Raw genomic sequence first — 21284 nt, 5'->3', positions numbered from 1 at the left:
TTGGAAACCCAAATGATGACAATGATCACTTTGATGGGATTCCAATAATCCTGAAGGGTCATTTCGTTCTGTAATTTCCTCTTCTTCTTGTATATTGTTTTTTATCTTGATCTTTTTTTGGTGCCACTCAGTTTGAGAGTTTTGCGCACATTGTTCTATATCAATAATGCACACATTTGGATAAGTAGCTATCATTCTAGACCATGGATTATATGTATGTTTTTGTGATAAATAGAATAGGGGGATTTAATCCGTTTTGAGTCTATAAAATTCCCTCAGACTCCTTATATTGTGTTTTTGAGTACTATAATATTCACAGAATAAAACAAAGTGCAATGTGGTTTGGTCAGAAAAGCTGTCACAGCTATAAGGGGCCAGATTTTCAACTTCATTCCAACCCACAGGCTCTGTCAAAATCCAATGCAGCAGGTTCAACCTTATCTTGTTTTTTAAAGCCAGTAAATGATCAATGGAGGTGTTCTGCATATACAAATTATAAAACATTATCACTTACAAACTAGGTGATGTTTTAAATAAACAGTTGACCGCCAATAAGAACTCTGAGCTGTATTAACTTGGAACACTTTACAGGGAATATCAAGAGAAACCATTGTAAGTTAGCCACCTTTGGCTAGGGGAGGGGATGGCCGGGAAAAAAAAGGAAGTATATCCATCTAAATAAAAAGTATTTCCTGTGTCCCAAGTCTCTTGTAACATCACAATATGATCCCCTGGTATCATCTTTCAGATTCACGGTCCTCCTGTGGTACCCACCAAATCGGATTGACACCTTCATACAATGCTAACATTTTAGATCAGGAAAGTGAGGAACTTTGAAAAAGAATTGGGGTCATGTATTTTTCCCATTGACTTCTGACAATTTAAGGTGGGAGACAGCTAAAATAAAGCAAATGTTGGCTACATAAATAGGGAATCTAAGGTCTGAATTAGGTCTGTTGGCATGTATGCACTTATGTCAGTTCCAAAGGTAATCACACTGATGATGCGATTGCCTTTTTATTGTTCATGTGCCAGTGCCATCATTATTAACAATTCACAGTCAACTCAGCTGAAGGTGGGCACAGTAGGTTCAGGGCCGTTTGTGCATGGCCCACTCCTGTCCCTGCAGCGATACAGAAAGAGGGATTCCTTAAAGGAGAGGGACAAGTGAACTCCCTCTCCAGAACTGGCAAAGTTCCATCAATAATTCCAGCACATGAGTGGTTTGGCAGTGGCAAAGACCTTAGTTCACGACAAGGGGGAAAAGATGTGAACAGCATTAAAAGGTTAAAGTCCTGTGAATCTTCGTCTCCAGGAAAGGTCAAAGAAAGTGACCAGAGAAAAAACATGGAAGAGGTTCTAGAACACATGAAAGAACCTTGGTTTCCCAAAAGTGGTCTTAGAGGCCGAAGGGTTGATTCATTTGATATGCATGGACATGCATCTGTATTCATCATGCCTGAACACTGGTCTTTCAAGAAGCATTAAGCAGAAAATGGAAGCAACCTGAGAAAGTAATACTAGTGTTTCTATGTCAATTGTGCGGATTAAAAGATGAAAGGTATCACAAGTGAATGCAATGCTACCAAATCTGGCTGAAAGGTCAACTGGCAATTTAGTATATGCTTCCTCAATATATAGTGAAAACTTCACCTAAGCGCATTAGAGCACTATACATGAGAACCAGACATTACAATTTCTTTAGGCAAGGGGAGGTTAAGTGATTTACCCAGAATCCCCACAATATTGAGCCGAGACTAGAATTCAAACCTGGTTCCGCCCCATCGATAAAGGCTTCTATAGCCACTAGGCCACAACTCCTTTTTCATATTGTCCACCATGGAACAACATGAGGAGCTTCAAGTGTCACCTTTGCTTCAATACGGGCTGCAGCATTGATAGAACAGCAGTAGCAGTCTGCCTGAACATATGTATTTATGATTGGTGTTAGAAATGGGGTCTCTAGTTAGCAGTGGTAAGCACCCGGTCCACGTAGGGTGGCCCTTATTTCTCACAGTTGGAAAACAAGCAGAAATTAGAAACAAATTGTGTTACACATTCCCTTGGAAGGAAATGCTCTCTCTGACCCAGACCAAGGCAAAAAAGTTTACACAGAGTTCAAACATAGGAAGCATTCTACTCCATTTTAGCCATAGCCAAAACAAAACAGTGATCAACACAGAACAGTTCATCAAAGAGGAAGATTTTGGGTTCTGAGAGCATCGTCGGTATCCCTCAGAATATCCACCACCGCCTTCTGGGTGCTTGCTGCAAAAAATGCCCCATAAGTAGCCCTGACCACGATGAAGATTACTCGGTGCTCCGGGTCCTGGCAGGAGACCTATGTGAACCTGCTTCCAATAGGTAATGGATTCATTTAACAGATGTATAGGCATGCATTCAAAGAGGACACCTCAACGCTATTGCTCAAGAATTGCTCAGACTACACGTCCATTTCAGTAGAGTGCTGGATAGCCTTCAAGAAGGAATCCAGTACCTTCCATTGAAGGGGTAAATTGTGCCAATATCAGTAGAGGAATTGTGGATACTTCAGCAATTTTTTTTATTGTGGGGATATTGTACAATGGATTTGATTTGTTCTGAGCATCAAGACATTTAACAGGTAGGTCTGGACAACAAAATTCAAAAACAAAACCCTCCAGAATATCTTGAAACAGGTGAAATCGAGAGACTTCTGTCAGCAATTGACCTGCATGAGCCATACTGTCATGTCTCAGTCTGATCTCCTTACAGGTGTTTTCACTGATTTGTTAAACTGTTCCAATCCCTAGCTTTATGTTTTGTGATAACAATAGGGCAAGATGATAGCCACATTTGTATCATCACCAAGACCATAGCCATATTTTTAGGGTTACTACATTCAAGGGCACAGAAGTCCATCTACATCTTGACTAGCTCATTCATCTCCCATTGTTCAGTCAGTCAGCCAGAGGATGTCACCAATTGAGTTTGCTCCGATCAATATCAGCTTGTGTTTCTATTCAATGTGAAAACGTATATGTTGGAACCACCAAGGACACTGGAATTCATCATAGTAGTCTTTCAGATAGATGTGGGTTGGTTTGTTTACCAGAGGCTCGAGCCCTGAAGATGGTGACCTATGTTGCTGCATTACTGTGGGTGGAAAATGGAGGCTTTTGAAAAAGAATTGTTGTGAGTTCTGGAATTTGCTGTAGGCCTGAAGGTGCACACTCATTTAAAGCCATTGACATATAGTCGTCTGCACAACTCATTGCAAACATTCAACCAAAAGGGCATATGTATCACAATCAGTTTGTGCAAATCCCCAACAGTGGCAGAAGACAGGCAGCTAAGAGTCTAATTACAGCCTCCCAGTCCTTGACTGCTAACCACAAACAGACAAACGTGACAAACCCTACCGACGCAATATCAACTCATCACCCTGATGCCCATGACCCGGTACAAACCTGTAAATATATAACTTTTACTTATTTACACACCAAACTTTAATGTTTTGTTGGCCCACAATGTGTCATATATACGTTTCGTCATTGCCGTTCTTCACCAATGTATACTTTTTTGGCACTGTTATTTATTCACTCTCGTGTTCCATACTCTATGACTTGTCGAAAATTTCATACCGTTACGCGTATGTGGATCACATTACATTTACCCTGTAAATTGATACAAATAACGTATTTTTCTCGATATATGACAATGTTTCTGTTTATACACTCGAATGATCTGTGGCATATGGAACCTTTGACTTCTTTGGTCTTGATGACCTCCATTACGTCCTGTGATTCTTCTTTCTCTAATATGGACATGCACAATATTGTATTGTATCCTATAATATGTCACACACTGTACCTTTAACTTACTTATTCTTGATACCTACTGTACCGTCCACACTAACCCTCACGTGACCTCTCCAAATAATTAAAACAAACCCCCCTTCTTTTTCCTTTGGCTTTCTTCTATAAAACGCACTATCCTTTTCCCTACTAATTCTCCGCTGTTAAACATTACTCCTAAATGTGTATCTTATTGTTCTTTCTGTTTTCTTCTCCCATTAACGTTCTTACATTTTGACTCACTGGCCTGTTTTCTCTTTAACTCTTGTGCTTAACATGTCATATGCATTCGCATATCCCAAATGTTTTTTACCTACCCTTAAAATGAACAGCCCTGAAGAAGCCCCAGGCCTATAGGCCATGTAGGGGGCGAAACACGTGTTGGCTGTGCCACCCCTTGGTTTTTTCTCATACCCACCCCTATGTATGAGTGCAAATAAAGGACTAGCTCACGTTTAAATCAACTTGCTTTGAATTGGAATTTTTTCCTCCAAGAATCAGAATACACTAATCTTGCCTTGACAACCCATCAGAACTTGACTGCTAACCACGTATGCCAGCAACATTGATGATGCAATGTTGGCACACATATCAGTCCAGAGCCGCTGGATAAGAATTGAGAATTACTATTATCATCAGAAAGGAATTGGAGGCAATGCAGCTGGCATTGTTGGCATCCCAGCAGATCATTGGGGAAGTACCTAAAACTCCCTAGAAGCAGCAGATCAAATGAGCTAGATCTTTGTTTGTTTACAGGATTCCAAGATTAATCAAGAGGGGTTTCAAGAATTCTGCAGATGATTCTCCCAGCCTAGATTTTAAAAAGTGTTAGAAAAATGGGGCAACCCAGTAACCCAGGGACCTGGGCCAGAAATTATTATCAAAAAAGGTGGTACGTAATGGGGAAGTGTAGCCTTGGACTTCCACAGCAATAATGTCATAAAAAACTCCTCTGTGAGTTAGTTATAGTTATGCGATAAGTGCATTTATTTTGCCAATTCCGTTCATATAATGCAGAAACGGTTCACAACGGTATGACACAACATTTACATTTCTCGAAGAACAAGGTGCTTCTAACAAGTGACGGCACAGTGGAAGTGATATAGAGTGAATAAAAAGTGCACTTGTGTTAGATACAAAAATATACACATGTGACTGATTGGGTGTAGCAAAGTGCCCTTTTTGACATGATCAGTCCCCACTTTTTGCCTGGTATTTTATGTGATTTCGACTGGAAGTGCGCTGGGTTCCTGTTGACCTGGTCCCCAGTGCCAGATCTCTTTCCCAAAACTATGCAATTGTTTTCCCCAATTAGCAATACCTTTAGTACCCTCTGTAAGTCCCTAGTAAATGGTACACTTGGTACCTAGGGCCTGAGGCACTTAAGATGGTCCACAAGGGCTGCAGCACAAATTGTGCCAGCCTAAAGGACCTCACACTAAGCTCATGCAAACTGCCAACGCAGGCTGCGTGTCTTGGTGAAGACAAAAGTGAAAACACGACATGACACACATCCCTGGGTGTCATGTTACCTAACACTGCATGTAATATTTGTAAGCCACCCCTAGAGCAGGTCTTACAGCCCTAAGGCAGAGTGCCTTGTATTACATGTGAGGACATAGATGCATGAGCAGATATGCCCCTGTGACAGTTAGATCCATTGCTGCTGGTAACAGTGATCAGGGAATTCATGTTAAAACATGTACTGGATGCTGGTGAAAACGAGTTCCCCAGCTACATGATGACGCCACTGAAAATAGGGATGTTTGGTATCAAGCCTCTCATATTAATTAACCCACACTGATGCCAGTGTTGGATTTAGTAATACATGTACACAGAGGGCACCTCAGAAGTTCCCCCTGAAAACCTACCAGCCCTGGTGCTGACTGACTGGTTTTCATCAGACTGCAACCAGAGATGAATGTCTGACCCCCAAGGGTGAGGACCTCTGCACTCCGGGGGCCATAAACTAAGCCTGCGTGGGAAGGGGTGCTCTCACCTCCTCCCAAAGGATGACCTGCAGACTAACACTCCAAGGGAGGGGACCTTCAAAGTGCCTACCGCCTTTGGTAGTGAATCTGGTTTCTCTCTCAGGAGAAGAAGCCGATCCCCTGTGTCCAGAGCCAATTTGGTACCTGGACAGGTAGAAAAGGTATCTAGTCCGATAGGTGTGCTCACCCCAGACTAGTACCACCCCTAAGGTGGGCTAACCTTAAGTGGACACGACTTTTGAAAGGTAGCCATATTGGTGATGGCAAAATCAGGAATTATGGGAAAGAGCTATGACCACCTCCCCTGGATGTGGTCATATAGGGGTGTAGTGACCACAAGGGTAGTTAGGCCACTAGCTACTACCCTACTTTCCCCTGATTCCGCTAAATTCAGTATTTAGGGCAACCCTGGCACCAGCGATTCAGATACTGATGACCTACGAGGAAGAAGGACACTGAGGATCAGCAAAAGCAAAGACTAAGGAAGAGCAACTGGTTTGGCCACAGCCCTATCTGCTGTTTCCCCATCGAATTGCACCAAAATTGTCCCATCCTGCAAGCTGTCATGCCTCTGAAGCCTGGGAGAACTGACTGCATTCAATAAAACTCAAGCATTCCTGTGGAGCAGTGGCTCTGCTCCTCTGCATCCTGCAGACACCCCAAAGAAGACTGAGAGACTCCAGAACCGCAAAAGTCTGATGCTGCACAGCACCACTGCACCCGCACTTCCTAGCCAGAGCTGAAGTGGGACAATGGTGTCAGAAACCCCTTAATAGAGCACCTTGGGATTGCTAGAGCAAGCCCCTGTCCTCTAGTAAGGGAATATCTGGACTCTTTGCACGGTATACCCCTTTTTGGCATACCGTATGATGAGACAGCTTCCTACATTTGTGGTGTAGCAGCGGGGTACAAGACTTGACATCTGCTGTTCCACTTGGTTAATCGGTGATTCCACTAACGGAACCAAAATTGTCCTTTAGTTAAAAAGCATTTTTTTTTCAATATAGATATGTTTTTTTAATTGGTTAACCTAACTGTTAGGGCCTTGTGGTAAGTCCCCCAGTTTAAACTGTTTATAATTTAAAAAGTCTAGCTAGGCCCAAAAAATGTATTTGAGCATTTTTTGTTGTTTTTTAAAAATGCCCCAGCTTTAATACCAATGTTTTCTACAGAGATCTGGTTTAGGAGCTCAAACTGACCCCTTACCGGCAGCTTACAATGCGGCAGTTATAGAGCCTCTGTAAAATTTACAAAATAAAAACAGGCCCAACTCCTACCAAGGCAAAGCTCCAGGAGCTCTTGGCAAAGTATGGTAAAACCATCCAGAGGATGGCACTGATCTCCCTGAGGGTCGGAGTGAAGACTTTGGAAGCGAGGAGACAGTAAAGTCCCCACCCCCAGAAGAGGAACTCACTCTAGAAAGACAAGCCAGGGGGGTGGCTTTAGAAGCCAAAATGCTGGTTATAGAAAAGGAAAGAGCTGGGAGGGGCCTAGGACACATCTCTGGTGGCAGCAAAATAATACATTTTGAGAAAGATGAAGCTTTTGACCCTAAGATGCCCAAAGTGATTGTCCCCAAATATACAGAGGATGATGATCTCACCAAATGGTTTACAACCTTTGAGAGGGCCAGTAAAAGGAGGCAAAGAAAAAAGTATTGGGGCTTTCTTCTCTGGGTCCTGTTCTCAGCAAAGTATAGGGATAGACTCCTGCCACTGAATGAGGCAGATGCTGAGTCCTATGACCTCAAGAATACAGGATCAAGTTCAGGGAAACTCGACAAGCTCAGAATCCATAAGCAAATAAGCATTAGTAAATGCATTTGGTTTTGCCTATGTGAATAATAATAAACTGTTTTTTTTATATAAGTTGTAACTTGCTGAGTAGTTGTACAATATAAGTTACAGAAAGTCTGTTAAATTGTTATGACTTGTTTATGTACAAATAGGCAATAGATTGTGCTGTTACTAGTGGTATAGTGCAAGTAAGCAATAGCAACATTTTGAAAAATGAAATGAAAGAGGGACGTAATAGAATAAATTGATATAATAGCCTAACAAAGAATGAATGTGTGTCCTAATGTAACCTAACTGGTGCTATGTAAAGCGCTCTGATACCTGATTGGATTCAGGTCAAGTTCGCGCTATATAAAACTCTGCAAATTTTTTTTTTTTAAATAGCAATATTGTGTGTTTAGAGGAGTTCTGACAACTTTTGGGCTTGGTGCACCTACTGCACCATTCAAATCATGCCCCTAGTGCCTGCAAGATAACTGCACTTGTGACTGCTTCTTTAGTAATAAAATAATGCAATCTTTAGTGTTTAGAGGGGTCCTAGAGCTTTGGGTCCCGGTATAACTGCACATGCTGCACCACTGAAATCATGACCCTAGTGCTTGTGAGGTAACTTCACTTGTGACTGCTTGTTTAGTAGTTAAATATAGCAATATTTGGTGTTTAGACGAGTTCTGAAAACATTTGGCCCAGGTGCCAATGTACCTGCAGCACCATTAAAATCATAGCCCTAGGGCCTGCTAGATAACTGTGCTTGCGTCTGCCTGGTTAGTAGTAAAATATAGTAATATGAGGTGTTTAGTGGGGTGCTTAGAGCTTTTGGGCCCAGTGCCACTGCAACTGCTGCACCATTCAAATCAAGTCCCTTTCAGCTGCAATTGTGACTGCCTGTTTAGTAGTAAAATATAGCAATACTAGGTGTTTGGAGGAGTTCAGACAACTTTTTGGCCCAAGCCACTCCACCCGCTACACCATTCAATTTATGACCATAGTGCCTGAAAGATAACTGCACTTATGACTGCCTGTTTTGTTGTAAAATATAACAACAATCGGCGTTTGGGGGCTGCCTGGAGCTTTTGGGCCCAGTACCACTGAACCTGCTGGACCATTCAAATAATGCCTTGTTGCCTGCAAGATAACTGCACTTGTGACTTCCTGTTTAGTAGTGATATATAGCAATATTCGGTGTTTAGTGGAGTTATGACAACTTTTGGCCCTGGTGCCACTGCATCTGCTGCACCATTTAAATCAAGCATCTTTTAAATGCAAGGTAACTGCAATTGTGATTGCCTGTACAGTGGTAAAATAGAACAATATTAGGTGCTTAGATGAGTTCTGACAACCACTGCACCTGCTGCACCATTCAAATCATGGCCCTGTTGTCTGCAAGGTAACTGCACTTGTGACTGCCTCTTTATTAGTAAAATACAACAATTGTAGGTGTTTAGTGGGGTGCCTAGAGCTTTTGGTCCTGGTATCACTGCACCTGCTACCACGACTGAAATCATGGCCTTCTTTTCTGCAAGGTAACTGCACTTGTGTCTGTCTGTTTAGTTTTACATTTTAGCAATAATCTGGGCTAAGTGAGGTCGCTAGGGCTTTTGGCCCCGGTGCCGCAGCACCTTCTGCATTATTGAAACCAAGTCCCTTTTAACTGCAAGGTAACTACAATTGTGACTCCCTATTTAGTATTCCAATATACAATTATATGTGTTTAGAGGAGTTCTGACAACCTGTGGGCCTGGTGCTACTGCACCTGCTGCACCATTCAAATCATGATCCTGTTGTCTGCAAGGTAACTGCACTTGTGGCTGCCTCGTTAGTAGTAAAATATAGCATAGCTCTTGTATATTAACTTTATTTTTAACGTGCAATGTTGATTACAACATTTAGAATTTGATCATAGATAGATTAAGTTGAAAAAACACAATCAATCCTATAATGCCCAGAAACTGCAAAGAAAGGTACTGATGCATGAATAGGAAATGCCACAAACGTTGTAAGGCTAAAGCATCTGCTTTACACAACTAAGGAATAAAACTCAAGCACTCCAGCATACTGTTAGAAGCTGTCTGCCTTTTTCGTGGGAAACGATCTTCTCTTGAAAGTGAAAGGGGCTTAAACAGTGTGAACAGCTTTAGTAGAAATATCGCAAATGGTTGCAGCCAGGGGAAGTTAACAAAATGTTTCCACACAAAAGCGAATGAACACAGTAATTTGGCCATGGGAACTGATAAGAGCCCCCATTTAAGATATATTAAATACAAGAGATTTCACAAGCACAGCGCAAGCGGCACTGTGCAGGCGAAACCTAAAAACCTAAAAATGGCTATGATGCAGCCAGAGCTGGTCAAGTCATTGCACTTTTTTTCTAACTCAATTTTAAGCATTGCTGCATAGCCACCCTGCTGTACAACTTGGCTAAAAAGCATTGGAAAAGCCAATAGCTTTTGCACAGGAGAGACCTATTGGCTTTGCCAATGCATGTTTTTTGTAGTTTGTGCATCATGTCACTTATATCTCCAGCAGACAGCCACCTTTCACTGTGTGCTCCAATGGTACCTTGTGTAATTGGGTCCTTTCCAGCATTTTCCCGCATGTATGGGTATCTTACATGTTGCACTTGTGTGTGCCCTTTCGTTGCATGTGTGTGGTCATCTACCTAGGCCCACAGGGACTTTTGCGTCAACTTCAAAGTTGTCTTATGTGCTTTACTACGTTCGGGGATTGTTTAGGTAACACAAACAATCTTCAAATGAAGACCTGTAACTTAAACCTACTCGGTTACCTGCTCCCTCCCCCCACACCCCGAAACAGATTTTTTTCTTTAAAACCATTGGAAACATTTCTAAAACATAAGTAAAAAGTAAATTGCCTTGTACAAGCAGCAGAACTTCAAACTATCTTGGGGGAAAAGCCAGGCTGAATGAAAAAAATGTGAGCTGTTTCTGATGGTTTTGGACATAAATCTGGCTTTTCTCCTCACACAACACCGATTTCATAGCAGCCGCTTGCTCTGTCTGAACTGCATTTTACTGGAAGGCCCTGGCACGCGGCCGCCTCCGACAGCCTTGACTGGGAAACATGATACCCTGAAGTCTGCACTGATTTATGCATCGCAGACGCATGACGGTCATTATCCCAATTATACGTTTGTATTTTACTATGCAAGCAGAAAGAGAGTCGAGGGGGTGAGGGGAGCCTGCGCCTGGGCCGTATGCACGCTCAGCACTGTGGACTTCTGCAAAAGGGGATATTTAGATCCCACTGAACCGAAAAGCACGCTAGACTCGAAACAAGGATTTCAGTGACACTGACGATGGAAACGAAATCTTACACCTCAGAGCAAGACGGGGGAAATGAATGTATCTTAAACTTTCAGGCAAATGTTATGGAATCGCCCCTCGCGCTGAGCAGGTGGTTAACAGACACGAAAAGGGGCGGGCCCCACCAAACCACTCTTGCGAGAGACGAGCAAAAGGTGTAAAAACTAGACCTGCCTCAAATTTCAAACTGTAAACCGAACTTCAAAGCCACAACAAAATGCCCACCAAAAGAGAGATCGAGAGAGAGTGTGTGTGTGAGAGAGCAAGTGAGTGTGTGTAGGAGAGAGCGAGAGTAAGTGTGTGGGTGAGAGCAAGAGTGTGTGCGTGTGCGAGAGACAGTGTGTGCGTGTATGTGTGAGAGAGAGAGGGAGAAATAAAGAAAAAAGGAGAATTCGAGAGAGAGAATAAGGAGTGGAAGGATAAAAAGACATGGACAAAGATTTGATGGGGGAAACAGAGAGGTTCAGAAGGGACCAGTTAAGGGGAGACGGACAAGGACAAGGGAAAAAGTTAGGATGAAGTCAAATTTTAGGGACAGAAGGAGGGGTGGCAGTGCTTAATATGAGCCGGTGGTTTCCGATATTCAGCACCAACATTTAATAGCCGGAACCTGCCCTTATGACAGCTGCCACATGGAGGCACTGTTTGTGTAATTTAAGGATGTGCAAAAAACCTGTTGTTTGTTAATGCAATAAACATTGAAAACAACTAAAAAGAGGATAGTGTGGGAGCCACAGGGACAACAAGAGAAAGTGTGATGCCAGTATGCCCGGTCCTGGGCTGGGGCTTTGAAGGGGCGCTTATCTGCACAGGGCAAACCTTGCTTGTGGCAAGCCTTGCCAATTGTCTCTGGATCCCACAGCCAGGTGCTCCCGCACAGGTCACTGAAATGCCAAGATTTGGGAGCTAGGATCTTAATTAGGCCCTATATATTTTAAGTTTTTGTTAAACTGCAAACCTAACTGAAAAGGACAGCCGGATGCGCTTCATTGACTAGAATCTATATATATAGCAATCTTGGTGTGTGAAGTTTGGTTAAAATTAGATTCTGGAAGCCAGGATGTGACGCTGCAGCAGATGGCGGCACAATTAAATGGGACAGTAAGTTATTTTGTACCCCAAAATGAATCATATTTAGGGCTCCTGGTTTCACGGTATTTTTTTTTTTAACATTTCCATATGTAGTTATCCATATTTATTTTTTGGCCATTTTATCTGTATTTATCCATATTTATTTTTTGGCCATTTAATCTGTATTTATCCATATTTATTTTGTGTTTTGCGTATAAATGAAGTTGAAAAACTGTACATTTCCATATTTATTTAACTGATAGACGCGCACTCATACTTTGATGTCTGTTGTGTTTTAGCTATTTAAGCTGTCAAATATTACATAACAATACAGCCACTAGTAAATACTAGCATTATATCATAAATGTATGTTGACATATGCCATTATTAAAAGAAATGTCATCCTGTCTTTTACTTTCCCATGCTGTCCATCTGCTCAGCTGCTGTCCTATAATTCACGAAAGACAGCATAGAGAGTCACCTAAAAGAAGCAGAATATTCTGTATTTATCCACTTTTTAAAATAAACGCAGACAGAAAACGTATTGGTTCCTGTCTGTATTTATCTGTAAAAATCAGTAAAAACGGAAAACAGGGAGCCTTAATCATATTACACATATTTAAAAGGTGTAGCCCCTGGAGATAAAGAGATTAACCCAAATCATACACGTTTTCGTAAGTGGTTGAAGTGTGGGTGTGAATGCCTGTCTGGGGAGTGTCAGGTAAGGCACTAAGCCAGTCAACCACATTCACAGTTTCTCATGTCGCAGTGATGTGGCCAGCATTACTGCAAAAGGAAAAACATGCCGCTCAGAAATATTTTAGTTGAGGGTATTTGGTAATTTAATTGGAAAAACACAATTGCCCCTCCTTGTTGAAAGGCAAGGTTTATACTTTCATTATATTAGTTAATTCTAGTCTCAGCACTGGCTTGGTGGAGTCCCTCTTGGAATTTAAGGCAAAAACAACAGATGATGGACAGAATGCTGCACAAATCGAACATTCACCCCCAGTCACAGATCTGGGTTAAATCCATCGGGTTTTTTTGCACGCCACATCCATCCAGTTTAGACCCAGCCAGTGCTTTAAGTGGGATGAAAAAACTAGGGGTCTCTCAAAGGGGCGTGACCGATGTAATTAATGGTGTAGCTTAAAAACACATAAGGGAAAAATCTGTGCTTAGGATAGTGCGCTGCCCAACTGGAATTTCTGTCATTATATCCAGATATATAATATAACAAGTAACATTACACCTACAACAAGCCAGGACAATTGGCTTTGCCAATGGTTGTTAGTTGCATAAGATAAATAAGCAACAACTATGGCTTCCTTGTATATAACATTGAAAATGCTTCCATTCTGAAATGATGAGAATGTGAAATAACTATAATGAGTCTCTTTGAAGTTAAATCAAAGGAAGAGACAAGTGGTACTGCTGCAGAGTTAAGATTTTGTTTTCAACCTGATGGCGACGGCAAACATACTTTTTAGTTCGAGCCTGGGCAGCGCATGCGTTGCTGCGAGGCATGCAGTATTAAAGTTTGGATTTAAAGCCCCACCCACTCTCGACCCATATTTGTCATTGGCTTGTGTCATTGTACTTCGTAAACGCTGGCTTGCAAGTTGTTATTGGGCTTGTTAGTCCCTCCTTGGTACGGCCTTGCCTGCATTTGTGACCTCCCATGGCGACTGGCCCTTGTATTTCTGTTGCGACACGGTATGTCTTATTTAGTCTGTTATCACTCTTTTCTTTAATGGGTTTCTCCTACTGCAGGCACGACATGCTTTCCTCACCATGCGCCTTTCAATGGGCCCCGGACAATGGCGGCCGCTTCTTTAAAGTGAAATAGGTATCACATTTACAAGAGTTTGAGCAATTGCCATTGTAAATGCGAGACCTATTGCGTTGAAAATGCTTGTTAGAACTACTGGTGCTCTGCACTGGCAGGGCCTGGCCCACTTAAAGCCCTGCAGCCAGCCATATGCGAATCAGACTTGACCCTGCTCCCCATGGGAACAGTCCAACCCAAATTGCCAAGCCAGGTCCTCCCTGAAGCGGAAACAAGCATCCTGGGACCGGTTTTGGGGTATCACCCCATATCAGCCAGGCTAGCCTGAATCTGGTGGCATAGCGAACACGGGAAACATGTCTGGGCATACCCTTCCCACTTAGGGCGACAAATGCCCTGGCAGAAAAAAAAAAATCAAACATTTCAAGAGATGGGATGTTGGCTTTTGGGGAAACACTCAATCTTCTCCACCTTCGATGTATTCTGCACCCCTGGAGGAAATGATTTTGGTTGTCCGGAGCTCTGAGAAGTCATTGGAGTGGGAGCAGTGCTTGATTTGTGCAGGTGGTTGGTAGTTGCAGGTGGTGGCACTGGCCCTTACTTTTTATCATCAGACTTTGACCCAAAGCATGACAGAGAAATGCAGAAAATAAAGACAGAAGTAGGAAGAGAAAGACAGAAAAACAGTGACAACGAGAGACGCCAGGGATGAAAAAGAACCTACAGTTGTGAGATAAAGGAAGAGCGGGGAGCTGCAAGAAAGAAACGCGGTGGAATCAAGACATTATTTCACATGAAGCATTGAAGAGAGCCTTGTATTATGTGGTCTGGTCGGAACTCCCATAAAAGTGGGCAGGGAATCACTCTTACGGCGCCACCTAGTGGTGGTGCACAATTGCTATAAATGGCCTGAATACATCTGTCGTTTTTCTTAGGGGAAGGAGAGCACCAGAAGCAAAATGTTAACTCTCTTGGAGCTCCAAACATCCCCAAGGAGGCCCTAATTGGGGCCATCCATTCATGAAAAACATGCCCATGCAGTAGCCAACTTAGATCACGAGGAATCCCTGACAAACACAGAGGCCCTGTAGACTGACAGGCTTCAAACACACAGGCCTTCTAGACTGACAGGCTTCAAACCCACAGGCCCTCTAGACTGACAGGCTTCAAACACACAGGCCTTCTAGACTGACAGGCTTCAAACCCACAGGCCCTCTAGACTGACAGGATTCAAACCCACAGGCCCTCTAGACTGACATTCTTCAAACACACAGGCCCTCTAGACTGACAGGCTTCAAACCCAGGCCCTCTAGACTGACAGGCTTCAAACACACAGGCCTTCTAGACTGACAGGCTTCAAACCCACAGGCCCTCGAGACTGACAGGATTCAAACCCACAGGCCCTCTAGACTGACAGGATTCAAACCCACAGGCCCTCTAGACTGACATTCTTCAAACACACAGGCCCTCTAGGCTGACAGGCTTCAAACACACAGGCCCTCTAGACTGACAGGCTTCGAACACACAGGCCCACTAGACTGACAGACTTCGAACCCACAGGCCCTCTAGACTGACAGGCTTCGAACACGCAGGCCCTCTGGACTGACATTCTTCAAACACACAGGCCCTCTCGACTGACAGACTTCGAACACCCAGGCCCTCTAGACTGACAGGTTTCAAACAGGCCCTCTCGGCTGACAGGCTTCGAACACACAGGCCCTCTGGACTGACAGGCTTCAAACACACAGGCTTTCTAGACTGACAGGCTTCGAACACACAGGCCCTCTAGACTGACAGGCTTCGAACAACCAGGCCCTCTAGACTGACAGGCTTCAAACCCACAGGCCCTCAAGACTGACAGGCTTCAAACACACAGGCCCTGTAGACTGACAGGTTTCAAACCCACAGGCCCTGTAGACTGACAGGCTTCAAACCCACAGGCCCTCTAGACTGACAGGCTTCAAACCCACAGGCCCTCTAGACTGACAGTCTTCAAACCCACAGGCCCTATAGACTGACAGGCTTCAAACCCACAGGCCCTCTAGACTGACAGGCATCAAACACACGGGCCCTCTAGACTGACAGGCTTCGAACCCACATGCCCTCTAGACTGACTGGCTTCAAACCCACAGGCCCTATAGATTGACAGGCTTCAAACCCACAGGCCCTCTAGACTGACAGGCATCAAACACACGGGCCCTCTAGACTGACAGGCTTCAAACCCACAGGCCCTCTCGACTGACAGGCTTACAACAATTCCTACAGGTGTATTTTAGTGCATGCTGGTTTTCCAAAGCTCACACAGGCAATGTGTTCTACACAAAACCAATCGCCAAATAGGATATATCTCCAGGTGGCCTATACATAGGTGCTCTTACACGAGTCTCCTGCAACCCAGACAAAGGCGGAAACCCCTTTCTCAAAAACGGGGCCATTAACGGCCGCCTTGAGGCTCCCTTTGTGTGTACAACGTTGAGAGGTTCTGAGGGGAAGGTGAGTGCCACTTGCCAACTCCTGCGTGCCCCGACACGACACACTCAAACACCATCCCTTTCAGGATTAAAACTGACGAGCTGGTGACACGCGCCCATATTAGCATGGAACGCGTCCAAATCACCTCACTTCCCGCTCATTCCAGTCGGATGGAATTGCACGCGGGGCATTTTAACACCAGTAAAAATACACCGTCTGGGTCGGTTTACAGAGTGCCTTTTGTTCACGGGGCTTGCGAGAACAGTTCGGAGGCAGAACGTACCCTCTCACGCTCCCGTGTAACGCACGCGGAACAAAAGGCGCGTTATTGCACAACTCAGGCTGCGAGTGGTCCAGGGCGAAGACCGGGTCAATGAGAGGGTAAGGGCCAGAGAAGCCTGGGGGCCAGCTCGCAAGCTTATTACCAACGGAACACGCCTGCGATAATAAATAACGGAGCAAGTAGCTTCGGGGTGAATATCCCCCCTCCCAAAAAAAATTAAATTAGTGAGAAAAGGGAGTGGCGTAGAGAGACGGTTAATACACCCAGCTGTTTATTATACGAACCTTCAGCTTAGGGCTTGCCAGAAGCAGTCACCAGCGGCCGCTGATGTACCCAAAGCCTTGCAGAGAGGCCTCTTCAGCTGGGCTGACTCCAAACTGAACCCGCTTGAGTGCGAGACAAGCTTTGGAAGTCTTTCACGGAGGCTGGGGACATGAGTCGGTGTACCTAGGAAGAAATAGCAGTCCTTCCTTCGTCCTCTCAATTTTGGCCTCTCTGCTGGGACTACCAGCAACCATGGCAATCACTGCCACTTGTCATGTGGCTCGTGATAGAAAGACATTGGGCCTGGCTCTAACTATAAATTAGGCAGAGACCTCCAACTCTTTTCATTGGCCACGGAATGCCGGAAGATAGCATTTCTTACAAGGCACAACTGGCAAGGGAGGATGGCTGACCAGTGATTGAATCTGCAGACCCAACAAGGTTGCCATGGCTCATGTTCTATGTCAATAATATAAATCTAGCATATTTCTACTATTACGGCACACCTTGAGAAACTGCTCGTGCATACTATAGGACCGAGCGAAACGTGTCGGCACCTCCATGGTGTACAACGAAAAAATGCAATCACCAACTTATTTACTTATTTCTCTGTCATCTCCAATTGAAAGACAACTAACCAACAAACTTCCAAGATGTGTGCTAGGTCTCTAGAACTATTAATACATGTCTTAAGCTGTCGTGTTAGGGTCTCGACTGATGAGCAGAAGCGGAAAAGACACACACGTGCCAAATCAGTGTTTGGTAAATCGAAGTTATGCAGCTATGTTAAACAACAGCACGAAAGGGAGCAAGCAGTAACCATCACAAGAGAGATAAACCGCACAGACACATGAACGACAACTACTGGAAACAAAAGAGTATTTACAGGAAGGTACTAACCAGTTACTGGCAGAGTGGCCGTAAAACTCTCACCTCCATTTCCTCTCGATGAGAGCGGTCTCGGTCCTCGAACTCGCGGGTTCTTCTGCGCGCATCTTCGAAGGCCTGCTGCGCCAGGGCGTCCTCGTGCTAGAAAAGACCAGAGAGAGGCCAGTGAGGCGCCCGCCGCGCACTTAAAGGGCAGAGAGCCATGTGGGTTTACTGAAGGGGACACAGGGCAGGCAGGAGTTTACCAGGCATGCACTTTATACGTCAGGCGACATATTTTTCTTTACATCCAGACACATTTTTGCCAGTATGGCTGGCCAAGACATTTGGTAAACCGCACTGATCCTGGCCTGGAGCTTACGGCCACAGGAACCACAATTTACATTGTCCACTCCCGACAACAGAAATGGAAAAAATACTCACTGCCTCTGATACAATGGTTCTCCAGCAATGACAACAAGAATGAAGTTGAATCTTTATCACTATCACAAACGTTATCCTTAACCACAAATGAAGAAAGTAAAAAAAAAAATGGTTTTTCTTTTAGAAAATTGTTTTTGCACCAAATCATGTTAGTTGCTAGGGCATTCTTACTGTCGTGATAAAGCCTTTTGAAACCGCCAGCTCTCAAACCTGAGCTAACTTTTTACATTTCAGTATATTATAATAAAACTAGGTATTTTGTTATAGCATTTGTGGAAACAGTTTTGTCCATTTGTAGGGCTGCAAATAGATGGTCTTACTATTACTCAATTTAAATGTACCCAATGTATCGAACTCAATAGGATGACTGAATTAACTGGCACTGCCAGCATCCAAGTCAGATACAGAGCCACAAGCGTTTAACTCACTGAGCAATCCTGCGTATCATGAGTGTTGGGATGTGGGGTTCCTGACACTTGAAGTGGGGGAGACTCTGCACATAAGATTACTCGGGATAACCGTGCCTGAGAGTAATGAGAGTAACTCTCGTTACTTTATACTGTCACAAGCTGTTGCAACAGAAAATGGACTCTGAGAGGATAGTAACAAATGAAAGAGCGGTCCTGTGCTGTTCTTGATTACACACGAATCAGGGTTGGACTCTGGGTTAAGTAAATAGTTTGTATCCGAGGATTATTTCCTATGCCTCAGTGTCAGAGTTTCAAGGTCAGAAATATCGACCTTCATTTATGTCAATGGCACAATATCGACTTTCAATGTATCTTCAAGGAAGCGCACATTGGAGAGGGTAGGTTTACTATTCTAACTCTACCTAAACCTATCTTGACAATATATTGATTGCCTATACTATACAAAGTAAGTGTAAGTCAATATAAAAACCTTGATATTTTGCTACAACATGATTTATTGCTGCATGATTTAGCCATACTCTTGTACAATGGCATTTTGTTCCCATTAAATGGTACCAATGAAAAATAAATTGTCAGAAAAGTCACGAGTGCCACCCAAAGGTGGTAAAGCCAAACATTCTGAAAAGTTCATTAAGAGGCATAATTTGCCACAGAACCTAGTGGGGGTTGCATATAAATTAAACTGGCAATATGTACTTAAAACTGGTTGCAATTTGCGACCAGTATTTTTGCAACATGTAAATAAAGTTATGAATTGACCAGTGGGTCGCAATCTGACCAACCTCATAATTAATAATTAGGTGGGTCACAAATTGCGACTGACTCCGATTGGTGGAAAACTAAGGGATGGTGGGTTCTTAGGGTGAGCAGACCACCATGCCTGTGATTGTCTTTTAGCCAAGAAAACTTTTCTTTTTTTAATGCAGATGGTTTTTCTTAAGGAAAAGGGGCAGCATTTAAAAATAAAAGTTTACTTTTTTTTAAAGTTTGTTTTAGATTTGGCAACTGTCCTCTGGAACGTCTCCTCAACAAACCCCTTCCCTTTGGCAAATGACTTACTAATCCAACTTGGGAGTCTGTAACGTTTCAATGTTTTGAAATTGGATTTTGGTCACAAAACATTGATGCACCTCCTATTAAATCGTTATCTGGAAGAGATACATACAACACACCCCTTCCAAACAGGGATTTGGTACGGAATCGCAAATGTATTTTTAGGAGTCAGAAAATACTTTTTGACTCCTCAAATGCCATTTGACATGCAAAAAAAGCAATTGATGGATGGAATGCTGAACAATGTCAAACACTCATCACCATTCAGAAATCTGGGCCTAAATCCATCGTTTTTTTGATCACCACACTACTCCAGTTTAGACTGAGCCATATGCAAATCACTCTTGATCCTAATCCCCATGGGAACAGTCCAGCCCGAGCTGTGACACCAGGTCCATCAATTAGCTTTTGTAAAGCACAGCACTTTTAGTCTTAGGGGTATCTGGGCGCTGTGGCTCCATTGAAGAGCCAGGTCTTGAGTCTCTTTCTGGAGGGGCTGTACGGAGATGGATGGGCAGGTCGTTCCAGGTCTTGGCAGTGATGTAGGAGAAGGAGCAGCCACAGCTGCAACTGTGACAAATGTGTGGGGGGGGGAGGTGCGAGGGCGATGGTGGCAGAGCACAGGTGTCTGGAGGATTTATGGAAGTTGAGTCGATGGTTAATGTAGGAAGGTCCCAGGCTTTGTACGAGCGCATGAGGATCTTTAACTGGCATCTCTTCTAGATTGGGAGCCAGTGGAGGTTTCTCAGGTGGGAGAGCGATGTATGTCCATTTGGGGAGGTCCAGGATGAGTCTGACTACGGAGTTCTATATGGTCTGGAGCTGGGTGGAGATGCCGTGTAGGTAGCGTTGCAGTAGTTGAGGTGGCTGGTGACAAGGGCCTGAGTGATGGTCTTTCTAGTGTTGGTTGGGATCCATCTGAAGATTCTGCAGAGCTTGTGAGGTGTGTGGAAGCAGGAGGTGGCACTACGTTGACTTGTCGTTTCATGATCAGTTTACTGTTGATGCCGATCCCTAAGTTTCGTGTATGGTCTGTAGGTGTGGGGGTTGGTCCACAGTGAGCTGGCCACCAGCTGCGGTCCCAGGTAGAGGTGTTGTTTCTGAGGATCAGTAGTTCTGTTTTGTCAGAGTTGAGTTTGAGGCAGTTGTCTCTCATCCAGCTGGCTACGTCGGTCATGGCGTTGGAGAAATTGGTTTTGGCGTTGGCGGGGTCCTCGTGAGCAAGAGGATTAGTTAAGTGTAACCTGCGTAGGAGATTATGGTGAGGCCGTGGGATCTGACAATGCCTGCGAGGAGGGCATGTAGGTGTTGAACAGGGTGGGGCTGAGGGATGATCCTTGGGGTATGCTGCAAATTATGTCTTTGGGTGCTGAGGTGAAAAGGGGCAGCCAGGTGCTCTGTGTGCATCCTGTGAGGAAGGAGGTGATCCACTTCAGGGCATCTTGCACTATGGCCAGGTTGTGAAGTCTGTTGATGAAGGTGTTGTGGGAGACAGTGTTGAACGCCACGGAGAGGTTGAGGTGGATGAGGGCCGCAGTTTCTCAGTGGTTGAGGAGTGTTCTGATGTCATTGGTGGCAGCAATCAGTGCAGTCTTGGTGCTGTGGTTGGCCCTAAATCCTGATTGTGAGGTGTCCAGTAGGTGGTTTAGTTTCAGCAATTCGGT

General features: G+C 44.0%; 1 protein-coding gene across 4 annotated transcripts in view; it reads right to left on the bottom strand.

The window, feature by feature from the left end:
* Positions 1 to 21284, bottom strand: part of CBFB (core-binding factor subunit beta) — a 186555-nt gene that overhangs the window by 53848 nt on the left and 111423 nt on the right. For 2 of the 4 annotated variants that reach the window (XM_085639689.1, XM_085639686.1), the window contains exon 5: positions 17759 to 17854. In XM_085639689.1, coding sequence (XP_085495815.1) covers positions 17759 to 17854 — 96 coding nt within the window. Of the gene's footprint in view, positions 1 to 17725; positions 17855 to 21284 lie in introns of all 4 variants that reach the window. The other 2 variants (XM_085639687.1, XM_085639688.1) reach the window with 1 other exon arrangement.

The sequence above is a fragment of the Triturus cristatus genome, chromosome 12, assembly GCF_964204655.1.
Source record: "Triturus cristatus chromosome 12, aTriCri1.1, whole genome shotgun sequence".
Classification (NCBI taxonomy): Eukaryota; Metazoa; Chordata; class Amphibia; order Caudata; family Salamandridae; genus Triturus; species Triturus cristatus.
Note: the sequence above shows the minus strand (reverse complement) of the source record. Positions and strands in the feature narration are given on the sequence as shown.